This window comes from Rhopilema esculentum, chromosome 3 (genome assembly GCF_057945365.1).
Source record: "Rhopilema esculentum isolate cy_ngs chromosome 3, ASM5794536v1, whole genome shotgun sequence".
Taxonomy (NCBI): domain Eukaryota; kingdom Metazoa; phylum Cnidaria; class Scyphozoa; order Rhizostomeae; family Rhizostomatidae; genus Rhopilema; species Rhopilema esculentum.
Window position 1 is genome coordinate 111557 of NC_142817.1, and position 25999 is coordinate 137555.

The 25999-nt window shown below is 36.3% G+C and overlaps 2 protein-coding genes across 2 annotated transcripts in view; both read right to left on the reverse strand.

The window, feature by feature from the left end:
- The window catches only part of LOC135692629 (sortilin), a 44643-nt gene that overhangs the window by 13657 nt on the left and 4987 nt on the right, over nt 1-25999 (reverse strand). Inside the window, exons 4-19 of the mRNA XM_065210826.2 lie at nt 22563-22639; nt 21967-22069; nt 20519-20698; nt 20030-20097; nt 19635-19702; nt 19057-19119; nt 18593-18663; nt 18197-18283; nt 15539-15599; nt 9692-9765; nt 9460-9538; nt 8201-8295; nt 7562-7673; nt 6225-6301; nt 1435-1535; nt 984-1174 (exon numbers count right to left, since the gene is read on the reverse strand). Coding sequence (XP_065066898.1) covers nt 984-1174; nt 1435-1535; nt 6225-6301; nt 7562-7673; nt 8201-8295; nt 9460-9538; nt 9692-9765; nt 15539-15599; nt 18197-18283; nt 18593-18663; nt 19057-19119; nt 19635-19702; nt 20030-20097; nt 20519-20698; nt 21967-22069; nt 22563-22639 — 1507 coding nt within the window. The remainder of the gene's footprint in view (nt 1-983; nt 1175-1434; nt 1536-6224; nt 6302-7561; nt 7674-8200; nt 8296-9459; nt 9539-9691; nt 9766-15538; nt 15600-18196; nt 18284-18592; nt 18664-19056; nt 19120-19634; nt 19703-20029; nt 20098-20518; nt 20699-21966; nt 22070-22562; nt 22640-25999) is intronic.
- LOC135692700 (uncharacterized) lies at nt 13798-14542 on the reverse strand. The gene has a single exon (XM_089112414.1). It carries the CDS (start codon nt 14531-14533, stop codon nt 13799-13801), a length of 735 nt encoding a protein of 244 aa, XP_088968540.1. The 5' UTR covers nt 14534-14542; the 3' UTR covers nt 13798.

Sequence of the window (25999 nt, forward strand, 5' to 3'; positions counted from 1 at the left end):
CGCTTTGATAAAAGTTTAGACTTTATTGCAAAGAAACAAGAATATGTATTTACAAGCCCGCCTCAGTCTCAACTATCAACTCACGTAGGCAAGGATTCACCCGTTGCTATCAATGATGATTTTCTTATGAAATAGTAAATATGTATTTTAAGTTAATCCAGAGGTAATAACTGCCTCTAAATCGACAACAGGAGCTTTTTAAGATCGAAAAAGTTTTGAATGCATACCATAATTTAAAGTCTGTGCGCCTGACTTGAGAACGAACCGTTGACTGTGTCCATGTTAGGTCACGACTTTATTTTGATCACCTGTGTAGGCCCACAAAGCTACGGCTTCCAGTTCTAGCTCTCCCTTCGAGCATACCACCTCGAAAATGATACTTAAGTTGATCTCAAGAAACGATGAGCAACTAAGGGCTGCAGAACAGGTGTCTGAAAAGCTCAAACTTAAAATCGGTGCAAAAAACTGTGAGTACCACGATTTGCAGTGTTCAACTTGAAAACTGCCGTCGTTCGAATTCGATTTGTGGCGAGACAATCCGAAATACACAGTGCTACCAAACTGAATTATCTCCGTAATTGAATAATCGAAATTCAAGAGCTTGTAACTAAAAAACTGCGCAAAATATTGAAAAACAAATAACGAATTCGTGATCAGCAGGCTCAATTAGATAATCCAACAAAATGCGATTGCAAATTTTTGCTGAGGAGGCATTTTATAGAAATAAAATTTGTGATAGAACATTACGAAACCTGCTAAACACATGCAAACAATTCAGATTAAAAATCAGGAGTTTTTTACCTAAGATGATCCATCATTGCATCATTTATCATGCAATAAGGGATTGAACAGGTCGGGGCCCCGCATGCATGAAAACCAAACAACATAAAAAACTTTTAGTTTTAGAAACCTGCCTGCAACAAAAAAAACGTATTTAGGAAAACTGGGGCTGTTTTTAATTGAAAAGTAGTAAGTAAACTAACATCTTCGAGTTAGGATGTCTTCAAAGTTCACAGTGACAACTTGCCATGTTTTCTCCTTGTCGCCCTCTATAACTCCCCAAATGCTGAATGTGCGTTTCTTTGAGTTTGGTTCAGTGACGAGCCCTCTTATCATCATCGGATCGTCGGTAAACTTGAAAGTATTCCAGCAACGACCTTGGTCTAATGAATACCTGGCAATCAAAGGTATGGAATTAAAATGAAAATTAAATCTATTTGTATAACTAAAGATACTGCTGCAAAGGTATTATACTTTTTACACAAAAACTCGGGTCATTTCATCACGGATGATTATTGGGAAGAATTCATGCACACCACTTAATACAAGTCTCATACACATCACATAAATGTAGAACTGAAAAAGGTAAAGAATCTGCTTTTGTGAAGATGATATCTTAGACTATGAATACATTTAAATAAATAGACCACTCACTGTAGATATTTTCCAGTGATGTTGCTTTGAAAATCTCTCGGTACGGCAACAATTAAATTGCCATGATCTCCAATGGCATAATGATGTGGTCCATCAAGAACCTCGAAAGAAGTAAAGACAGTTCATGTCAAATTTCATAGTTTAAACATGAAATTCGATAATTGGTGAATGTCAAAAAGGCAAGCTCTGAAAAACTGAAGTGGTGCGTATCCGTGAGGGGAAGACATGGAAAAAAATTGATGAGAAGAAGAAGAAAATCATAGTAATTGACTTATAAGAATCGAAGTTGAAAAGAGAAAAATCAAGAAAATCTTCATCTACATCTACATCTACATCGATACTGAGCAGGACCGAGTATCGGTATAATGCTCAGAGTGCAAGAAATAATGAAATAATAGATAAATGGATAAAAAGTGCTAGAAGATGCCACTGATCATTGATAAGATTGAACATTTACATGTCAAATGAGAAGCTGTAATTTTGTTTGTCGGCAAGACCGAATCAAAAAGGGACTAAAAATTAAAGGGAACATTGAGAGGGTATTGTGGTAATGGATTGCTCAATGGCAGCTATGAAATAAAGCAGGTGCAAATTAATGATAAAGTTACATATTAGAATAGAAAGGAAATTAAATCAAAAATACAGTTAAAGGCAATCCTTTGACCTGTCTGTGAACACTGTCATTTTCTTTTTTTCATTTTATAATATTTATACAGGTTAAAGGTTCATACATATATGTTTTTCAACCTGACCTGTTTAAAAGATCAAAATAAGCGCTAAAAAATATGCTATAATACTAATAACAAACAAAATTTATCAACCAAACCTAATTTACAATATTTAATAATACTAAGGCTATAAAAAGTGAACGTAAAGATGAAATAAAAGTTGTCCCCGTCCACTGTGCGTCCTTGGATTAACAACGTTTATGTTCTTCAGTTCAATTTCTTTCTGAAGCTTCCTCTTAAATGCCTCTTCTTTAAGTTGCCTGTATTCGATTGGTAACATGTTCCAACATCTGATAGTTCTTGGGAAAAATGAATACAAATATATGTTGGTATTAGCGCCAATATTGATAAACTGCCGTTGACTTTATCCTTGAAGCTGATTTGGTGTCATTATGTAGGATTGAATCTTAACAGCAATATTATCATTTACTGCCTTATGGAAGAGACATGACCTTGCAATATAGCGTCTTTCTTGAAGGGTTGGCCATTTGAGTTCTTTTAACATATCAGAGACACTAAAGTGTCGATCATAATCTCTCCTTACAAATCTAGCAGCTCTCCTTTGTATTGCCTCAATTTTCTTTATATGATTTGCTTGATGAGGATCCCATACTGTAGATGCATACTGGTCTTACTATTGTAGTGTATGCTTTCGCCTGTGTCTTTTCTGGACAGCTGTAAAGATTTCTTCGAACAAGATTGAGGACATTTGTAGCTTTCTTTGTGATGTTGTTTACATGGCTGTTCCAGCTCAGATTTAAATCTAATTCTATTCCTAGGTACGGATGGTGCACAACTACCTCAAGTTCTTCTCCTAAAATGCTGTATATAGTAGCTATAAGACTTTTCTTGTTTGTTATTGTAAAAACTTTGCACTTGTCTGCATTGAAATCCATCTTCCAGTCATTTGACCAAGCAAGGAGAGTATCAATGTCCTTCTGTAAAGTTTTTCCATCTGATGGTGTTGAAATCAGGCAGCGGAGGCGGTCATGGATTATCTTGCTCCTTTGACTGTAGTTTTAATTGCAATGCTCATGCAAAATATAAGCACACGTGAGCCTAAAGGAATATTTTGTAACAGTTGCGAAGACATGGACAACATTCATCTTGCAAGAAAACTACCAATCAAGACAGTAACAGCGCTAGTCCACATCTTGAAAGGCAGAAAACATGGCGCCATGTTTGGGCCTAAGTCAGTCTCCCGAATAAATCGGAAATTTTTTTTACTGATATTGCTCCTCAGTGGGGATGTTAACATCAATGCAGGGTCAAAGCAAGTGAAGTACCCATGCCAGATTTGTAAGAGGGCTGTGAAATTGAATGATAAGGCAATTTCTTGCGACAACTGCGACGGATGGTATCATGTACACTGCATGCTGATGTCAACTGAAATCTACGACTCTCTTGCAAATATGAGTCTAGAATAGGTTGGTTGCAACTGTGGAATTCCAAACTTTTCTTCCACATTGTTTGAAAATTCAATACCAAAGTCACCTAATAGCTATGGCATCATATAATCCTCAGATAGTTGGGAGTGTGGTACAGGGGCAGATTGTAATGCAGGAAACTCATCTGAGACAGTTTCAAAATATACATGCTCACCAAAGGACAGGGGAAACATGTCTCCAAAAGGTTCAATACAGAATTGGAAAGGAGAGAAGACAAATAGGGATGGGATGAAATTAATGACAGTTAACTGCAGAGGCTTGAAAGGTACTGGAAAGCAAAAGCAGATTGAACATTTATTAATGACACACAAGCCAGATATCGTGTTGGGAACAGAGTCATTTTTAGACAAGACATTCACAAATGGTGAATTTTCCCAGCAGGATAAACAGCAATCAGGAATGACAGAGATTGCAATGGAGGAGGGGTATTTATTGCATACAGTGAAGATTTAATTCTCACCGAACAAGAAGGACCCAAAAACCCAAATATGAAGGTAGAAAGTCTGTATGCAAATTTGCCCATTGCGGGTATGCCAGCTGTCTGCATTGGAGTACTTTATAGACCACCAAGTACAGGACTAGAATGCTTAGAGGAAGTTGATAAGGAACTGTCTTTCCTGACCTCTCAAAAACATCCTATCAACCTAGTATTAGGGGGAGATTTAAATCTTCCAAGTGTTAACTGGCAAGATGGAATTATCGAAGACCAGCCACAGTATGGAGTATCACTAAATGAAAAGGGGGTGAGCATAGCAGATGACTACGGGCTAACACAAATAGTAGAAACACCAACAAGAAAGTCCAGCATATTAGATATTATCTTTTGTACAAACCCAGATCTTATGAGTGACGTGGCAGTTGTAGAGGGTATAAGTGATCATAAAGCAGTGACTGCCAAAATGAATTTTTAAGCAAAAGTTAACATCAAGAAACCAAGAAAAATGTTATTGTTTGGAAAGGCCAACAAAGACATGATACAGAAGGACCTTGAACAAATAAGAGCTTATTACACTGTAAATGGTATGCAAAAATCAGCATCAGAAAAATGGGAACATACCATCATGAAAACAGTGAAAAGTAACATACCAACAAAAATTCTGAAACCTAGAAAAGATCTTCCCTGGATGAGCAAAAGAATTAAGAGATTTATAAAGAAAAAACAGATAAAATACAACAGAGCAAAAAAGTCAGGAAGTGAAAAAGAATGGGCAGAGTATTAACAAACACAGAAATTAATAAGAAAAGAAATAGCAAAAGCATGTAATGACTACATCAACAAATTGTTTGAAGAAAGTGATGAAGGAGCTGAACAGAAAACAGGAATGAAGCGTTTTTGGATTTATATCAAATCTCTAAGTAAAGATACAGTAAGCATTCAAGGGCTAAATCATCAAGGTAACAACAGGAAATAAAAAGGCAGCAGCTTTGTCAGCACAGTATAAGTCAGTATTTACAAGACCTTGCCAAAGCAACATCCCCTGCAAAGGATATAGCTCTCACAAGATCACGAGAGACATCACAGTAACAGTGAAAGTTGCTCAGAATCTTCTTGCTGGCTTAAAAACTAACCAACTAGAATATTAAAAGATTATGCAGACGTTATTGCCCCTATGTTTGCAATGTTTTTTCAGAAATCAATTAACACTGACTCAGTACCAAAGGATTGGCAATGTGCAAACATTGTTGCAATTTTCAAAAAGGGGCTGAAAGCGGACTAACTTCACTAACCAGCTAACTTCAGGCCTGTATCATTAACATGTGTCACGTGCAAAGTTCTTGAGCACATTTTTTACAAGCAAATCATGGACCATTTTGAGGGTAGTCATATCCTTGTTCCTTTTCAGCATGGATTCAGGAAAAGGCACAGCTGTGAAACACAGCTTGTTAGCTCCATAGAAGATCTCGGCAGCAAAACAGCAAAACAACACAAGAGTCATGTGAAAAAAAATAATCTAATAACGCTGAAGCAGTAGGGCCAGACCATAGCTGAGCTGCAGTATAGAATTCAGAGAGTGAAAATGGAATAAAAAAGAAAAGAAACGCCGAAGCAGTAGGCCAAGACCATAGCTGAGCTGCGGTATAAAATTTAGAGAATGAAGGAAGAATAAAGCCGAACAATCACGCTAAATTATTAGGGAAAGATCATAACTGAGCTGCGATATGGGATTCAGAGAGTGAAGAAGAAGTCCAATAATGCTGAAGCAATAGGGGCAGACGATAGCTGTGCCGCAGGATGGAATTCAGTGAGTGAAGAAGGAGTAAAGCAAAACAATAATGCTGAAGCAGTAGGGGCAGACGATAGCCGTGCTGCAGGATGGAATCAGAGAATGAAGAAGGAGTAAAGCAAAACAATAATGCTGAAGCAGTAGGGGCAGACGATAGCCGTGCCGCAGGATGGAATTCAGAGAGCGAAGAAGGAGTAAAGCAAAACAATAATGCTGAAGCAGTAGTGGCAGACGATAGCTGAGCTGCGGGATAACACTGAAGCAGTAGTCATTAAAGGAAAGATACTCAAATTCCAATTACATGATATTTAACTTACTATAGACAATGATACTTGAACAAGCTCAATCGCAAAAAAATGAAAACAGTACTCATGTTCTCAAGTTATTACCTTTGTCCAGTTATATCCGCCATTGCGTGACAAGTAAACACTGGTGTTGTTGGTGTGAAGTGCATCACCAGGAACACCTAGTATGTAAGGGATCTTTTATACATAACAGCCAGAAGAAAATATATTTACAAATAAGAAAATTATAAAGAACCAAGAGCTAAAGAATTTTGGAATCTTGGAGAACTTCAAACCAGCTCTTGAATGAAAGATCTCAAAGTACTAACACAGTATGTCTTAAGGAACAAGACAAAAATATTGTTGGTAATAAAGGAATTGGTGGAATTGTGCATAAAGTTTTCTGCCCTTTGAGCAAGGAGCTTGCAAGTGGAATTGATGATATTCCCAATTTTTTTTTAAGTACGGTAGCCTCTTCAATCTGTTACGATTGCTTTGCAGGGGAGAGGGGGGGGCGTGCTAAAAATTACTTATAGAATAGAGATACGTTATACGGTATATACAAGTACAAAAATACGATATTCGTTATAATTACATGGTAAGTTTAATTTTAGATTTTTCTCAAAAGTGGCTAGGAAGTGCAAGGTTATTCCAAAGCTTACATCCACGAAAAGAAAGATAAGTTTCCTTATTTCTCGGATATCTCAAAATTCGAGTTGAATTTTCGATTAACAGGTGAGAGAGGTACTCAGGTATGAGACCATTTAGCGATTTGTACATGATAGTTTCACTTCTAACAATATCACGAACAAGAGCAGGTGAATTTTTCGTTATTCTAGCTGCTCAATCCTGTAACTTTTGTAACGTTTGAAATATAATAGGTGATCAACAGAGCGTATAATAAGCAAGAAAAAACAAACGAAAAAAAGCAAACTAGTGAATAGCAAAAAGGACAACAGCCGGATTGAAAAAAAATTGTAAAAACGGAAACTGGAGAAAAATAAAGTCGTAATTTCAAGCTTCGATCTATATACAGAAATCATCAGAGAAGATAAAAGCCAACTTAACCGGGAAAGTTCTGTAGAAGAAAAAATGTTATCACCTATCTAAACATATAATCGACCGAATCAAATGAACTATCTACTAAAATGGAACTAATTTACACACATGACTTAAATTTACCTTTAATTTAATTGGAAAGTGGTTGCCAGAGCTGTTTTAAAGATTCTTGTGCAACCGCAAGCTTAGCGGCAGCTGTCTTGAGAAATTGACTGTGTTTTGTATCTTCGTACAGTAGGATATTAGGCCGGTTCTTTTAATAAGAATCGCAAAGCATGCCGGTTGTGCAAGAGCCTTTAAATCAACATTTATACTAAAACTACTGGAATAATAATCCAGCTATGATTGATGCAACCTAGATGAAGTGAAAAAAGGATACGCACCATGAAGCATGATTATTCCTAGAGCACTAGCCGAGCTCAACGGGCCTTGCACAAGATGACCTTTTTGCTGACTGAATGTGTGATGATAGTGCAGCGAGCATTTTGAATCCTTCTGCAAAAAACTCAAAATATCTACTACCTGTTTTCGGAGAAAAGCACACAATTAACATACAAAGAAATTATTTTGAAATAGGTTGTTGATTGCGGCTGAATTGCAACGAACATGACAAAGAACAATGTGACAAACTGTAAGATTACACAGGGCAGCAGTAATGAAAAATCTTTAAACGGTCACATATATAGCTTGTTTGCCATACTATAATGTAAGTAAGAATTCTTTATTCACTTGTCAAAATCATGAAAACTGTGTCAATTTACATTTTTACACTGTACCAATTGCTTAAATATATTATTTTTTGTCGACAGCAAATCAACATTGGTGAATTGCTAACATTCTTCGCAATCTTCGATTGGAAATCCATCATTGAAATATCAAATTTAATCCTTGCTTAAATGAAAATTTTACAACTCTTACAGCACCGTTGGTAATACGACATCATAAACTGTTGGTAATACGCTCCTTGGGCATGGTTTAGTGCGTGATGCAATAAAAAGGCGCTTGATGCAATCAATATTTACCTTTGAAATAGCACCTCGGCATTGCTCATCAGCAAGATACAAAGCGTTCCATGTTGCACCACGATCAAAAGTGATCAATGAGTTTAAAGTATTGCCTAAATAAAATGAAACCTATAAACTCCTGAAAACTATTTGGTCAGAATCCAGTTTGTATGCCACCGATATTGTGTCCTTCAAAGCGAAAATACATCATTCAGAAAAAATATTTCGAAACAGTTAGAAGGTAGAATCATGGCTTTGCGTCTCAGACCATAAACCTTCAGAATAATCATTTAAAATATGCCAAGTGATATACACAGTTGTTGATCGAATTGAGCCAACCAGAAAACGCCATCTCGTGACTTTTTAGATTACTCAGTCAGTGCTTTTAGCCTATAAAAAACAATATCAAGGGAGAAAAAGGGTGAAAACGGAATCCTCCCATCTGCGCAAAACAGTTTTACATTTTATGCAGATAAATTCTAAAACTGCTAGATGGAAGGACGACCAAGCTCTACCAATTATCATTAACATGTAGCCAATTTATTATTTGGAACAATCTTAGTTTTCTATTAATTAAATCCTGCTTAAATCACAGGTTTTTGTTATCATGGCCATTAGCAATTGCAATGATAAAGTTTAATGTAACAGTGATTTAATGATGTTACATGTGAAGTGATGTAACAGTTTAACTGCAATGATAATGTAACGTTTTAACGTCTCATGTTTCAAAATTAACACCATCTCATGGCCGAATAGTTGATGAATAAAATCTTGATCGCAACTTTGACATACTGTATTTATTCGATTATAAGCCGCTCTTTTTTATAAGCCGCTCTTTTTTATAAGCCGCTCTTTTTTATAAGCCGCTCTTTTTTATAAGCCGCTCTTTTTTATTCAATAAATTGGGTTCACAAAAAATAAAAGCCGCCTTTGATTATAGGCTACACCCACAAAAACATGCAGAAATACTTGGTTTGATGGACACAAAAAATGATAGAAACTTGTATACTTAAACCAAAAGATATACATTAGACGTTCAACTAACAACGTTATTGTCCAGCATGGGATCATCAATACTATCACCCATCAACTTTAAGGTAGCAGAAAAGCTTGGCAGGATCTGGATAAGACAGTGTTAGCCGCCCTTGTTCAAAAGACATTCTCGTTTATAAGCCACCCTCGTTTACAAGCCGCCCTTGATTTTCAGCCGCAAAAATAGCGGCAAAAATAATTATAAGATGCAGCTTATAATCGAACAAATACGGTAATTAACATACCTTCCTGAAGTTGATGGGTTAAGAAAACGCCTCTCATAGATTCCACTCTAAAAAAGTCTGTTATTCCATCGTTGGTGTACTGGAAAGAAAAAAGGTCAAGGTGCAAAGCCAAGGGTTAATGTTTATAAAACTTACTTAAATTTATCTGTAAGAGAATATCTGCAGCAAAATACACAAATTAACCCAGGCAGGTTCCCGATGAAAAGAGAAATCTTAATCAAATCGAACTTACAAAATGATTTTCCAGTGATTGCGAATACATAATACCGTCGGCATCTGACACAAACAACGTTCCCTTTCCCGTGTCTGAAATAAAAATATTTACATATCAGCATTGGTACCGAGCGTGGTTTATCAAAATGACTGACACTGAGAGACAAAACTTATTTTTAATCGCAGATATCTATGTATTCTCACTACTTTTGTAATATCACTCTACTTGGATCTGCAAGTTATCAATGCTTTAGCAGAGACAACTTTGATGTCAGTTGTGAATTGAAACTCCCTTTCATGTCTCAAAAAAGTGTCGAAGAAGCTCTGTCATCGCTAGACCCAATAAAATCCACTGGATGCGATGGAATAACGCCTGGATTTTTTAAAAATGAATGCTGAACAACTAGCTCCATCTCTAACATCATTATATATCTCATGCATTACGCAAGGAAAGTGGCCCATCGAGTTGAAAAAAGGAGAATGGGCACCAGTTCACAAGAAAGCAGATAAAGACGTCTATGAAAATTACAGGCCAATAACAGTTCTCAATGCAGTTGACAAAGTTTTTGAGAAGGCGCTCAGTGAGCAAGCTACACATTCATTTCACAACAAACTAAGCCCGTGCTTGACAGCATACAAGAAACAAAGCAGCAAAGAAACTTCGCTGCTGAGACTGATTGAGGTTTTGAAATTCCCCCTGGTTCCATGGTTCCAAGTCTCCTACTAAAAAAGCTTGAATCCTATGGCCTGGCCGAGGATTCTCTAAGATTAATAACATCCTACTTTGAGCAAAGACAGAATAGGGTCAAACTAGGAAATATAAGAAGTGAATGGAAGGAAACAACACAAGGATGCCCACAAGGATCAGCATTTGGTCCCATGTTGTGGAATATCTTTCAAAATGACTTGGTCTTCAAAATAATGCACTCTCAGATAAGCATGTATGCCGACGATCATCAGATCTATTATTCCGGAGAGAACGGTAATGAAGTTGAGATGCGTTTGAATAAAGACATCAAGACGGCCTCACAATGTTACAAGGACAATCATCTGAAAGCAAACAGAAACAAATACCAAGCGTTGGTAATTCAAAATAGCAAGAAAGCAATCTAAAGATAAAAGTGATGGCTGATGAAAACAATGAAGCACAGCAAACAAGATGTCTCAAGCTGCTTGGTGTTGAGGTTGACGATGAGCTAACTTTTGGCACACATATCAGCAATTTGTCCCAGAGAGTGAGTCAGAGAATTATGAAAGCAAACCTGCCATCTCTCCAGAATAGACGAGTTCAGGACATTGCCATACTTACTTATAAAGTTAAAAACGGCATAGCCCCACATTTTATAAAGGATATGTTTGCAATAAAAGAAACTCCTTATGAATTAAAAAAAAAGGAAACTTTGTAATTCCTAAATTTCGTACGGTAAAAGAAGGAAAACATTCAGTAAGATACTTTGGAGCAAATCTGTGGAGCAAATTAAAGAGAGCCATCAAGGAGGTGCCAACAATAAACCAATTCAAAAGAAGTATAAAAAGAATGGACATAGAAACTCTTTTAGACTGTAGACTGTAGTTTAGTTGTACACAGGATTTTTGGAAATTTTTGTTTTAATAATTATACTGTAATTTCATATTTTATGCTCTAATTTAACTTTATATACTTTTTTTCGTTGTGTCCCCAATTAGCTTGTAAGCTAAATATTTTTTGACACATTAATAAAGTTTTTGATTGATTGATTGATTGATTGATTGATTGATTGATTGATTGATTGATTGATTGATTGATTAAAGTGATTGAATGGATGATTGATTGATTGATTGGTATGATTGATTGATTGATTGATTGATTGATTGATTGATTGATTGATTGATTGATTGGTTGATTGATTGATTGAGTATTGATACATTAACTAGAGTGGCGTCGCCCTCTTGGTGCACCTTGTTGTTTTGAAGCTGTGTAAAAAACAGTTACCAACGTATAAGAACACAGGATCAGAGGATGCCCACAAGGATCAGCATTTGGTCCCATGTTGTGGAATATCTTTCAAAATGACTTGGTCTTCAAAATAATGCACTCTCAGATAAGCATGTATGCCGACGATCATCAGATCTATTATTCCGGAGAGAACGGTAATGAAGTTGAGATGCGTTTGAATAAAGACATCAAGACGGCCTCACAATGTTACAAGGACAATCATCTGAAAGCAAACAGAAACAAATACCAAGCGTTGGTAATTCAAAATAGCAAGAAAGCAATCTAAAGATAAAAGTGATGGCTGATGAAAACAATGAAGCACAGCAAACAAGATGTCTCAAGCTGCTTGGTGTTGAGGTTGACGATGAGCTAACTTTTGGCACACATATCAGCAATTTGTCCCAGAGAGTGAGTCAGAGAATTATGAAAGCAAACCTGCCATCTCTCCAGAATAGACGAGTTCAGGACATTGCCATACTTACTTATAAAGTTAAAAACGGCATAGCCCCACATTTTATAAAGGATACGTTTGCAATAAAAGAAACTCCTTATGAATTAAAAAAAAAGGAAACTTTGTAATTCCTAAATTTCGTACGGTAAAAGAAGGAAAACATTCAGTAAGATACTTTGGAGCAAATCTGTGGAGCAAATTAAAGAGAGCCATCAAGGAGGTGCCAACAATAAACCAATTCAAAAGAAGTATAAAAAGAATGGACATAGAAACTCTTTTAGACTGTAGACTGTAGTTTAGTTGTACACAGGATTTTTGGAAATTTTTGTTTTAATAATTATACTGTAATTTCATATTTTATGCTCTAATTTAACTTTATATACTTTTTTTCGTTGTGTCCCCAATTAGCTTGTAAGCTAAATATTTTTTGACACATTAATAAAGTTTTTGATTGATTGATTGATTGATTGATTGATTGATTGATTGATTGATTGATTGATTGATTGATTGATTAAAGTGATTGAATGGATGATTGATTGATTGATTGGTATGATTGATTGATTGATTGATTGATTGATTGATTGATTGATTGATTGATTGATTGATTGATTGATTGATTGATTGGTTGATTGATTGATTGAGTATTGATACATTAACTAGAGTGGCGTCGCCCTCTTGGTGCACCTTGTTGTTTTGAAGCTGTGTAAAAAACAGTTACCAACGTATAAGAACAATTAATATCACCTGCAGCTTTCCAAATGTATGCTTTATATTCCGTTAGAACTCAAGGTAAATATTCAAAATAGTTTCCTAGTATAAGCAAGATAAACACATGATTGTTTCGATTGACGAGATTTAGGCCGGTCGCCCTTGTGGTGCACCAGAAAGAATCAATAAGCTCCACCGCAGCGACAAGTGAGGAGCTCGCTTTTATAGGAATTTCTCTAAGCAAATAATAACAAATTGGCAATTACACCAGCCTGAATCAACAAATAAATGGCATCAAATCCTGTGTGTTAGACTCAACCAGTTACGTTTTACTGTAAACATTTCAACTGCAATAAATTATGAAACAGGGAACTAAAACGCTGCAGTAAAGCCCTGTGTTAAGCTCAACCAGTTACTGTTAATTTTAAAGGATTTATGCCCCCTATTTTACCCTATCATTTTATTAACAAATTCGACAGAAAATAGGTCAGAATTGAGCATTTTAAAGTTATCCGACAAAAATTTCAATGGAGTTCATTTCTCCTTTTTTTTACTTCCAGATGAACTAAAATACTTGCAATAATCGGGCAAAGATCTTCGTGTAAACTTGACGCTGATATTTGAATCGCTTATCACTCTTTCAATGCTTTCGTGTTTCGGCTTCAAAATTTTTCGTGCCATGAAAATAGCATCATTCTCGACATCATACCCCTCGCTAAGCCTCTCTTCAAATAACCTGACTCTTGCTGCTCCTGCCACTTCTTCTATTCTTGAAAGAGATTGATAAACAGGGTGGGCATTAACTTCATTTGGCTTTGTCGGAGTAGATGTTGCTTTCGGAATTTCTTGTTCAACTGGAGTGGCAGCGGTGGATGAATGGGTGGAAGTGGCAGTGGTTGATGAAGTTGAAGCTGTTACCATGTTGCTTGGCTAAAATATTTGGGAAGGAGCGAATGCAGACCGCTGGATAACATGTCGATTGACCGGCCAGATCACAGGGCTCTTAAACGAAGACTTAACCAGGTGAAAATATGCGCTTTGATACGACACCAGGATTTTGCATATCTGGCAGAAATACACTGAAGCGTCGTAATAGAAGTCTTCGTGGCACTGGTGAGATGGAAAGCACGTTTCATCATTTTTTCGACACAAACTTTCTTCGAAGAGCATGCTTGAAGGGGGAACCCAGATTCATTGCAATTGAAAATTTGGTCTGGACAGGTGATCCCTTGCTCATTCAGAAATTCTTCAAAACCATCAAACCAACTAAATACAACTTCTTTCCTGCATGCTGACGCTCTATTCAACTCGAGGTTTCTCGGCCTTAACCTTTGAAGATGCGGATGCCGTCTTAAAAAACCATGACACCATGACTTCCTTGGCCTGTTTAAACGGAAAATTTTAACTTTTCGGCCTGGCTTATCAAGCACTTGCTTCTCAGCCTCACAAACCATTTCAGGTGTTTTTCCAAACCCTTTTTCCCCGCTCTCTTTAATCCAATCTGCCAATGCGCTTTCTTCCTTGACAGTAAGCACGATCTCCTTTCCAAAACTTAACTGTTTTCGCCCATTTTTAACAATTCGGCTCAAACTTGTAGTTGGTATCCCGTTACTTTTGCTTGCTTTGCGAATTGAACATCCATCTTTTAAATCCTGGATTGCCTTTTTCAATTGCGCCTCGGTGTATTTAGAATTTTGTTCACTGGGATTAGGGTGTGTGCCAGGCATTATAATAAACTGGAAACGGAGAAAAGCTTAAGGTCACATTGGAAAAGAGAGAATATCAGAGATAGTACAACTCGGAGAATATCAAGGAAAAATTTAAACAGCAAAATATTGGACTTGCATCATTTTGCTATCAGCAGCACTCATATGGGGGTGGCCATGGAAATAAACAACTCCGGCCTTGGACAATTCTTTTATAGACTTTGAAATTCATTAATTTTTGTAAATAATTGATCTTTCAAAACCAACCAAATAAATTTAACAAACACTTTTCTCAATTAATTCACCAAGAAATGTTTTCATTTTCTCAAAATGTATCATCTTACCTCTTTGTTTCTAACTCCGTTATGTAGACAAATGACTTTGACCCCAGCAAATTTCTAAAAGCCAATCAAAATTCTCGGAGCGTGCAAAAGGAGAGCCAACAGGGCGCTAACTTTTCAAATCTTGCTCATAATTTCATTGTGTTGACACAGGAGGGCGGCTTTGTTAACCACAGCAAAAAATTATTATTACGAAGAAAAAGCTCAGAAAAAAGAGGAAAATGTTACACGTTACTTAAAAGGCAAGCGAAGAATTTAAGGATACTCACGAAATGGCTCAGGGTAAGCACTTGAAAAACTTGTCGGAAAATATAATGCGGCAATCTTGTCATCTTGTCAAAATATCTTGTCAAAAACAGCTTACAATTGAAGGAAAGTCGTCAGCAAGTTATTTTCGCGTGGTTTTTGAAAAAACACTAACCCAGTCTACTTCTATTTACAATTATACAAGACGTATTCAGATCATACGGATTCCTGCCGGTGCACCAAGAGGGCGACGCCACTCTACTGCATATGACTAGAAAAATTCTACGCAAAGGTTTTGTATCATTTCTTTGCCAAAGTTATCATGTGATGTATAAACTAATTCCTGAAGCAACATATCTCGCTTTATTTCATCTAACGTTTAAATCTAATTCTTACATCATACCATCTTAAAGAGAACAGATTGAAGGAGAAAACTTGCCTGATGGTTCGTCGACGTGCAAGAATATCTGACCTTCGCTCATATCCAATATGGCATAGAACTAAAATAGGAAATAATTCTCTCTCACTGGTTGATACAGATTGAAAAAATTATGAAAATTTGCAGAGAATATTAAACCAAAGGATGGCAATGAAACTAATCTTTTTTCCAACAAGTAGATACGTTCTGCATCATAAAATATTCATTCCAGTATTTTAAGGTACTATACTTTTTTACAAACAAATGAAAGAAGTCAAACCAAATCAATGAATTAGTCAAATCGATCAAATCAATTCAATCAAATCAAATCAAATCAAGTCTTTTGCTCATGGTGCTTTGAATCACTTGTACAGGGGTGGACAAAACTTTGGTCCCCCTGCGAGGATTATAAACAATAGAAAATTTTTTGCGACATTAAGGCCGAGTAAAATCGGTCATTTATGCACGGTGGTTCATACGATTCTGGTCTGCTCCGGAAACGGAGGGGGCGGGAGAAGAAAAACTTGATTCCAAAGATACACTTATTTTCAAAGAATATTTTCAAAGATGAGTTAAGCCTTTAGTTCTGCATACTTAACGTTTTAGCTAAAGAAGCAAGTTGGTTTAAAAATTTAATTTGCATTTTGCAGTATTGTTATTTTTAATCAAAATTTCCTGCAAATTACCTGAAAAATCGTCTTGAAACGTTGAACTAAATACTTCTACAACTATAATTGCAGTTCAGTTCGCAAAACAGAAAGAACAAAGGTGTACCGCTGTGAAGCATTTTTTTCACAACCTGAGAACAGACGCTTTCAGGCTTTTTAGGTTTACCAAAAAAGGTATAATCTTCTTATACATTTCTATTCCTAGATATTTAAACGATGGCGTTGATACAAACGGACAAGATTGAAGTTCCTCTAAATTTTCAGCTCAACTTCTGAACCCTTTGCATTAAAAGAGAAGATATAAGCAACAACTGTGGTATGACGAAATGTTTCATGTTTCTGTTAATGAAGCGATAAGGTCAAGAAGAAATCTGATAGACTGGTGGTATTTCAGCTGCTCTGCATGTAGCGAGTCAGTTCTCAGATACGGTTCATTCAGTTGTACCCAGAAAATATTCACAATTTTCATGACTGAAAAGCATGTCTATTGCTTTAGGCATTTTTTGCACAAAGCCTTGTATCCGTTCTCTTTCGATGTCACATTTTTTTGTGTATCTTTCGTATTTATTTTATACTCATTGCAAGATTCACAGAATCCGACGGACAGGCTATCTGCGGTTCTTCCTTCTCACACACAAAGCCTTGTATCCTCGTCACAAAACTGAAGAGTTTATCCCATCTTTCTCTCCATTCTTTTACTTCTTTCATACGTTTTTAATTTCATAAATGATCCACGGTGCATGTCTTTTTTGCCTCCTCAGAAGTGTGTGAATGTTCAGGATTCCTTCGAAAGTCTTTTGAAATGTGGCTGCCATAATGTCTAAATCGTTGGTAAGGGGCTCAAGATGGTTTCCCATTCTACCTGTTATACAAAGTAAAGGAAAGCTACCCTATCAAATTTGCTAAGACTTTGAAACTTATATTATCTTTGGTATCATGATTTTTAGACTTTAGGGGCCTATCTTACGCACTCGGCAAACCAGACATTGACCAACAATCGGCAACTAAAAGACATCTATCTCAGATATGTTTTGTTTTCTGGTGGTAGGGACGTGATCAATTAGAGTTTTGCTGATTCTTTATTCGCTTTGCCAGTTAGCTATATCGAGACTCGGCTATATCTCTTAATCGACTGCTCAGGCTGATACTCACGTAAATTTCCTTGAAGAGCTTCTGAGGTCAAAAAATCACCACATCTGTTTTGTTTGAAACCAATGTGAAACTTTTCACTGATTTCGATGAATTAAATTATTTCCGAAGGTAGAATGTGCTGTTAAAAGGCTCGGGAAGTGACAAAACACAGAAAAGAGGCAAAACAAAGCATGCTTCTAGTGACGTCAAGAGGTTTTGCTGATGATGCTCGGGGAGCATGAAAATACAATGGCCTAATGAGCCAGCACAGTAACAGCCCACCTGGTTAGCGATGGAATGGAGCAAAAGCGAGTGTTGTTCAAGACGTATGTGCGAACCAAAAGTTCATGAAGAGGAATTTTTAGACCTAATACAACCAGGAATGATAGCGTTTATTTCAAATGTTTTGAACCAGAGTTAGGTAGCTGTCGCCATAACAAACTGTCTGCTGCGGTGGTTTGATTTGGCCTAGCCTTACAGAAACTATTATGATCTTGCTCTTAGCTCACAAGAGAGCGAAAATTGAACTTGACTTTATGAATGAACTTTCTCTATATGTAATTAATCTACAATCCTTGCCAAAATTGTTGGAATACTTGTGCATAGCTGAAGCTTTTTTGACAAATCCAGGGAAAAGGGGCCTTAGAACTGATAACTAATCTTTAATTCATTTCTATAACTATATCATGTATTCTCTTTTACGAAAAGACACAGCTGTTGCTAAGCATCGCCAATAACGTTCATCATGTTAGAAAACACCTTTAAGATAAGATCACGCATTATCCTGCAATACAAATATGTACTTTTAAACAAGATCAGTTTGAATTTGGACAATTTAATGTATTTGACGCGACATGAACCACATACAAACAAAACTTACCCTTTCAGGAGTAACTTCGGGCACATGGACTCTGTGGAAAACATCACCATTGTTTTTGGAAACATGCATCACGCGCAATCCAGCCTTCTACGAAAGAAGAGAAACAGTTTCACTCTTTCGTCAAATCAATTCCAACCTAGACGTATTTTTTAAACAGATTTTTAGCAGTAAGTAACTGATAAATTCAACACTCGTTTTAGCTTATCAAAAAAGTTTCTCAAAAAAGGATATAACAAAAAGAATTTGCAATATACAATCAAACGAGAACAATCTGTGGAAATAATGTCTGCCAAGATATGTTTGGTTTTCAAGTGGCCCATGAACAATATTTCATAAAATCACCCTCATGACTCTTCCATGCACCAACAATGAACGTAAATTTGGTTTGATAAATACCTTGTCTAAATCCACTGATATAAATAGAAAGACTCCCTGAATGCCAAGACTGTACACATGATCGTGAAGTACTGGAAAAATATTCACATTGATAAATTGAGTTAAATCCATGGAAGGCGCCACATGATAAAGATCGGGAACAGGCTTTATGTACAAGTTACACAGTCAAACATTTATAATAACTTTATTTATAATAACAGATACAGCAGCTGGAGGGAAGTAGATCATTGCCCTTTGAATTCTAAACATTATTTCAATTAAACAATTTATTTTTCTAAATAGTGCATTGCATCACTAAATGCAAAATTTTAAATGAAAAGAATCAGTTCATTGATTGTAACTTGCATATGTAGCCAGGGAGAAGTACACGAATTCATGCAAAGTCCTACTGAAAGGGGTTATGCCCATTTGTTCTTTCATGTTTTGAACAACTGCCTGTGTATTGATTCAAAAACTTTACGTACATGAAAAACTTTTGCCAAGATCTTTTGACCTCCAAAGTGCACTTTCATGGCCAACAAATATTCCTAAATGGAAAGAAGAAAGCACATATGCAAAAAATCTAATTTGCGAAAGTATTCAAATTTTAGCTCTTGTTAGCTCAGAGACAAGATTCGACCAGGTTATTGGTATTGGGTCAACAGCAATGAAAAAAGGCACAGAAGGACTCTGAAATGTCAGTCTAGGGGCTTCACCCTCGTCATTTTGACGCATACAAATATGGTTTCTCATCTCTAGAAAAACTGGAAAAAATCTTATATTCATTTCTTCAACCTCATTTCTACCCTGGGAGACTTTTACAAATATTTTCAAGATCTGCTAAGCTTCTGCAAAATTTTAATTCAAAATACAAAATTTACTGTATAATTCTCTTAATATAACGATTTTTCTATGTGCAAAATAACTATGAATGCGTTTGAAAAAGTTTCCTGGCAAAGCTCTGTTAATTCAAGTGATTTTGACTACTTACTGTGTGGAACTGACAAATCACAAGGGTATTTTAAAAGCATAACTGGACACTGCCAGATACAGTCAGAGTTACCTGCCATACTTTCTTTCACTGTAACAAAGATAACTCTCTCATCTGCATCACGTCCAGTTACCGCTCCCCTGAAAATTGCATAAAAGACTGGGAAATGGAAAGAAAAGAATGACAAGAAGCCTCGAGAAGACATAACAAATAGCAATAAAATAAATAAATAGATCATGAACATTTACACCATATATCTAAAAGATATTCAGTAAATGCCCTTTCTGCTTATGTTCAGTAAATTTTGAACATGAATTTTGAAGGTGATTAATTAACTTTGATTGACTGATTGGTAAAAATGCTGTGGTTGCAGATTTAAGGAAGGGTAACAACAACAAAATTCATGCGGCACGAGGAGATGCAACAAAATTGAGAAAAAGCCCTAGATATGAGAAGAACAGGCTTACCATTTTACAGAATATGCCTGGTCCTTCATTTTCATCCAGTTGAATCCAAAGTCAATAGAGAGCCACACCTTGAAGTTCAAATGAAAAAGGGTCTCAGATAATAGTAATGAAGAACACAGTTAAAATAATTCATCTTACACTTATAAAGTTACTTGCGAACCTGAGACAATATATATGGGCTTTACTGCCGTTGACTTTTGAAAGAATCCTCAATATCATAGTAATATTGTCGAATTTACAAAATCATGATGATCATGCTATCTTAACAGTCAGGAAGAGATACTTCTCAAGACAATTCACCATGGTCGATTTTTTCGAATTCAGGCCTTGATAAAAATTCCTTAATATGATGATCGTTCTACGGACTAATAAAGAAAAAAGCTTGTTCACGTCTTGTCAATTTCATCGATCTACCATCTCGATTTGCAAAAGAGATCGGAACTAATTGGTGATGAATAAAAGAGCGAAAAGGCTGAGCCAAATACCTACCGCCATTGACGGTCCATCTTCTAGAGCGAGAAGCCATTCTTCTTTGCTTGGATGAGGTATGATAGGCTCATCTTGCCTCACACGAAATGGAATGCTGACAGCGTTCCACTTCTTTGCTCCATCTACACTTATGTACAAGGTTGAAGATTGCAATGAACGACTGAATCCGATAAGAATAACCTATAATTGGAAATAGGGAACGATTTTACAATCAGCGTAACTCACTTATCACTTCTGTATTACTAGAGATGTCCTCGTGAGCTTTGGTCAAGGAGGCTCTTTACTTCAAAAGATAAATTTCAATCACTCAGGAATCATAGCAATATATACAACCAAACGAATTTATGCAGAATAATTAAGTTGCAATAATTAAGTTCTTGAGTTGCAATCCATCTTATTAAGTTGCAAAAAAATTTAACTTGGACAGTTTTTTGGCGGTACATAACTTGAAAATGGCTTTGAAAAAAGCAAACATTTCACAACATATTAACTGAAAGCTTTTTCGTCTGACACTCCTCAGAGCATAAAACGTCAGAATAAGAACCGAGAGAACACGATGAAAAATATATACCCAGTTGTGGATCGAAAGAGGCCAATCAGAAAAACGCAAGCACAAGACCGGTATAGTTGACCAATCAGTGCCGCGTGCCTAAAGAAAAATTACCACTGGAGTCCAAGAGAGAAAACGAACTCCTTCTGTCTGCAAAATGGCGGCTTTTTTGTTTGTATGCAGATCGATTCCAAAACTGCTAGATGGAAGGACGACCGAGCTCTGCCAATTATCCGAAACTTGTCGTCATTATAGAGTTTTGCACAATCTGGGTTGTCTAAAAGATGTTGACCGATGGCAGAATCACAGTGTTTCTAGACCTACAAGATCGAGGAGGCTGTTCTATTTGAGGGGCAGTTTTGTTTCTTATGTTGGAAGGAGCATGTTGTTTTATCCTATCCCCCCAATCTTAAAACGAGCTTTCTGGACAACGGCTATCAAGAAGACTGGGTATATATATTTTACTCTTTCGATCCACAACTGGGTATATATTTTTCATCGTGTTCTTTCGGTCCCTTATTCTGACGTTTTATGCTCTGAGGAGTGTCAGAAAAAAAAACATTTAGTTAATCTGTTGTGAAATGTTTGCTTTTTTCAAAGCCATTTTCAAAATATAAATTGTAGCCAGATATCACTTTTATTGCACAAGCTATTAATTGAATATCGACTTTACTCCAAAATATCAAGGGATTGCAATCCATCAATTGTCCAGAAAAAGTTTCGATATCTCTAAAAAGTAATTAGGTTGCTATCAATCTAAAAAATTCCTGTCTCACATCAATTGAATAACAAGTGTAACTAATGACACATATCAAGAATTATCACTGACAGCTTTTGCCTTGCAATGCAATGCATTTTCAGTGATTGCACTAGGAAGGCTTTCATATCACATGCATACTTTCAATGGGTTCCTTTCACTCTTTACAACACCAAACGTTGTTCTGATGTCAACATCTTTTAGCTTTCCGCCAACTGGATTGAAGATTTCCCCATCATCATTACTTCACAGAGAAAGAAAAAGAGTATGAACTACCTTTTAAATTGAAAACGAATAATGTATCAACTGGCGCTTGCTGTGTCTCACTCCAATACTCAAAATGCTGATTGTAAAAAGATGAAGAAAAAAGGCTTTCCAAGCAAGAGCCTTGAAAAAAGCCTTGAAAAAAGAAATGAATAAAAATGGAAAAAAAGAGGTATGGATACCAGTGACAATAATGCAACAACTTGGAGGCAGCTTTCAGCTGCTTTGATACCAATCAAATTGAGCAAATGAGGGGCACATGAGGCGAAGGGTGCACATTTGCTAATTTCTTTAATTTTTGTTAGCACCCTAAAAAATTTCTCGGACATATTAGCAGCATTGTCATATGATTGTCCTAAGACGAGGGAAAATATGCTTGTCACAAAATAAATCTGTGTTCAAAATCAGCGATAAATAAAAATTAATAAAATAGTTAACTTTACTTCACATTTGCTTTCAAAAATCAAACTCACCTTATGTACAACTTTGATTGCTTCCTAACACGAAAAACAAAAATCCTCATCTGGAATGTTGTAAGAAGTAGTTGTGTCTACAAAAAATCAAAATGGCGTTTGAAGGTCTATAACATCTTGCCAACAGAAAAAAAATGGCAAAAACCTTTGAAACCTGGATACCAATAAACTTGCCCCGTGATTAGATACAAACTGGCCCAGTAAAAATCGTCTTAAATCTATGCTAGACATCACTCATCAAAGCAACAATCATTCTTATGCCTCCAAGTTCGTTCACTGCTGAACATATATCAAATACCTTCTGATCACTTTTTTAATAACAATGATGGAACTATTGCAGGCCTTTCATCGAAAATAATTTTATGAGGTCATAACAAAGTCTCAAAAAGTCTTAGAGAACTTAATTGAGAACTAGCTTATTTGCAGTGCTCCCTTGTTATCTCAAAAAAGATACAAAGTGCTCTAATTTGTCCACACACATATTCCCTTTGCCCTATTTTTATCTCGCTCTATTCTCAGTCTTCAAAAAATGAATTTGTTCACACTTGTCCAAATAAGAACTCTGCAACACGATCAATGCTCTACTTGGTCTTATAAAACAATGTAAAGCAGCCTTATTTTCTATAATAAAAAGTTTATCCTTTCTCTTTTACACTGTATTATATGAAATACGTTCTGCAAAAGCTCATTCCAAAAAAATAAGTAAAGAGAGCCACAATTTGTCATTGTTGATTAGGTTTTAGTCACTGATTTACCTACAGAGCTTGTAGGTGTTCAGTAAGAGGTTTCTATGAGATGTACTATTCAAAAAGACACCACTGACTACTGCCAATTTCGTTTTTGATACAGCATATCAAACGTAAATTTGATAGTTGCCTAGAAGCAAATCGAAAAACCTATCCGCTTAGCTTTCTATCTTTCTTTTTATCTCTAATCCTGTCTTTCCAAATCTCTTTAAATCATTTTTAAAATCTGTAACGACACCAAACGTATTGCTGCTCATTTGACCTTGCCAATTTTGGAATCAATACAGCTTGCAACTCCCTTTTTAGTTAGCAAAAATATACAAAAATGCGAATAAAAGCCCTAAAATATACCTATATCATATACTTTATAATTTATTAGAGAGGGGCGTTTCCAATAAAAATAAAATTTTGCTCTTAAAAGCAGAACGTTTATAATCTATTCCAGAAACAATATCTAAACTTCTTCAATATTCACATAATAATCCTCATCATCACTTGAATCGAGCAACTTACTCTTATTGTTTGCTCCTCCGTCTAAATCATTTGGCCCAGTTACAAATGGGTTATTGTTCAGAATTTCTGCATTCATTGATAAACGAGTCACCCTTAAACAGTGTATTAAATGGTCTTTAATACCATCACTTTTCAAATGCAACACACGGTTCTTACATGATTTCATGACAAGACTCTTATCAAGACAATTCAACGATTCCAAAATCCTATTGATAAAGACACATCTGAAGCTAACCATGAAATTAGATAAAGAACTTTCCAAAAAGAAAAGGCTGTTTATGTCTTGTTTGGAGCTGAAAGACCAGGAGAAAAAATTGCATCGAATGTTTCGGGTGTAAAAATTTTTAAATAAATACATTTAAGCATATCGATTCAGTCTGATAATTACCATTTATAAACAGGTTTTCATAAGCATATCAAAGTGGCAATGTTAGATCTCAGGAAATAATCATCGTCATGGGTGACAAGAATGCAAAAGTTGGCAATGAGACGTTAAAGACGTTGTATGAATATTTGGAATAAAGAATAACAGAAGAAAACGTTGGAGACAATGGTGCAGAGAAAATGAACCGGTCTTCGCCAACACCAGTTTGAAGAAACACCTCAGAAGTAGTGGCAGAGGACACTTAGGGGGGGGGGCGAGGTGGGTGACCCCAATACTTTAGAGGACAATGGTCTTTTGTTCTAAAACAATGGGAAATGTGACGTCTTGCACCGATGGAGAAAGGTGGCTAGCCACCCACTGGGACTGAAAACAAAACTTTGCAAAGGGCGGATTAACTCGCTTGAGTCAATGGCCAGCTAGTTAGAGATCGTGTCTCTATGGAAACACCGCTGAGGTTAGCAAGGGAATGCACTCCGTCATTCACTGCTCCAACAAAATCTTAAGCTCAACCATTGTCCCCCAGTCCCTGGCAGCCCTTAGATGGACAGGGGGTGGGAAAAATCACCGGGCTTTCAAAGTCTAAACATAGAAAAGGAACTGAAAAATGCCAACAACAGATAGAAAGACGAGTGAATGTGCGCTCTTTACAGAAGGTGAGATGGAGAGAAAAAGGAGCTCAACTCATAAACTAATGATATAAAAGGAAGACGGAGTTGGGGGAACAAGAATTCTAGTTAAGGAACAACTCTGTTAAACGTAGTTAAGGTGCAAGAGGAGTGACATAGTGATGGCAAAAGTTATTACTTTTAGGAAAAAAATAGTCAGGATGGCACGTGGATATGTGCCACGATCAAGACGACCAATATGTAAAAGCAATTCCATATGAGCTGCAATATAGACTAATTGTTGGAGACTTTGACAAGGAATTGAAAAAGTTTATGAGAAGAAAGAAACCTGAAGAAGAAAGTATGGAAGCCGAAAAATAAGGAAGCAGGTTTCGAGAGAGAATTGAAATAGAAGGAATGCAGGCTTTATGAGGAGGTATGTGGTAAAATAAAAGGAAGACAGGGTAGAAGCAACACACGGTGGTGGAAAGAGGAAGGTGAACAAGGTGATTGGAAGAAAGAAGGTTACATATAGAGAGATGTGTAAAAATAGATCTGAAGACAACAAGACAATGAAGGCAAAGAAGGTGGTTGCAAGATCTATGAAAAGGGACGCTGAGGAATAGATGAATGAATTAGACAAGAATCCGAACATCATCTTTAAGATGACAAGACTCGTGAAAAAGGAAGCAAGAGATGTCAATGGTGGAAGATTTATCAGAAGGAGTGATAGAAAATTAGCGTGATAGAAAAGGATAGGGGGAACATACGAAAGGTGCAAATGGAGAGTATCATGAATGAAGAGAAGGAATGCGACCAAATAATTGATGCCAACACAGTAGAGGGACGAGCTGAACGTGTTACAAGAGAGAAAATAATAACAGCAATGAGAAAGATAAAGGCAAGGAAGACAGTCGGACCCTCTGAGGTTTGCGCGGAAATGATAACAGCTTGTGATTGAAGTTATGATGAAGCTCTGTCAGAGTGTGCCTGATCATACAGAGAGGTTACTTAAACATTTTATGAAAACGATTTAGAGAATTACCTGCCAAGAATCACTACTAAGATGTAAATAGTTAAGATCTATTTACTTGGCAGGTTAGAATTACCATATAGGTTCATTCGTCTTGAAGATCAAATTCTATATCAAAGTCAGAGGACTGTATAATTTCTTATTCGAATTAAATG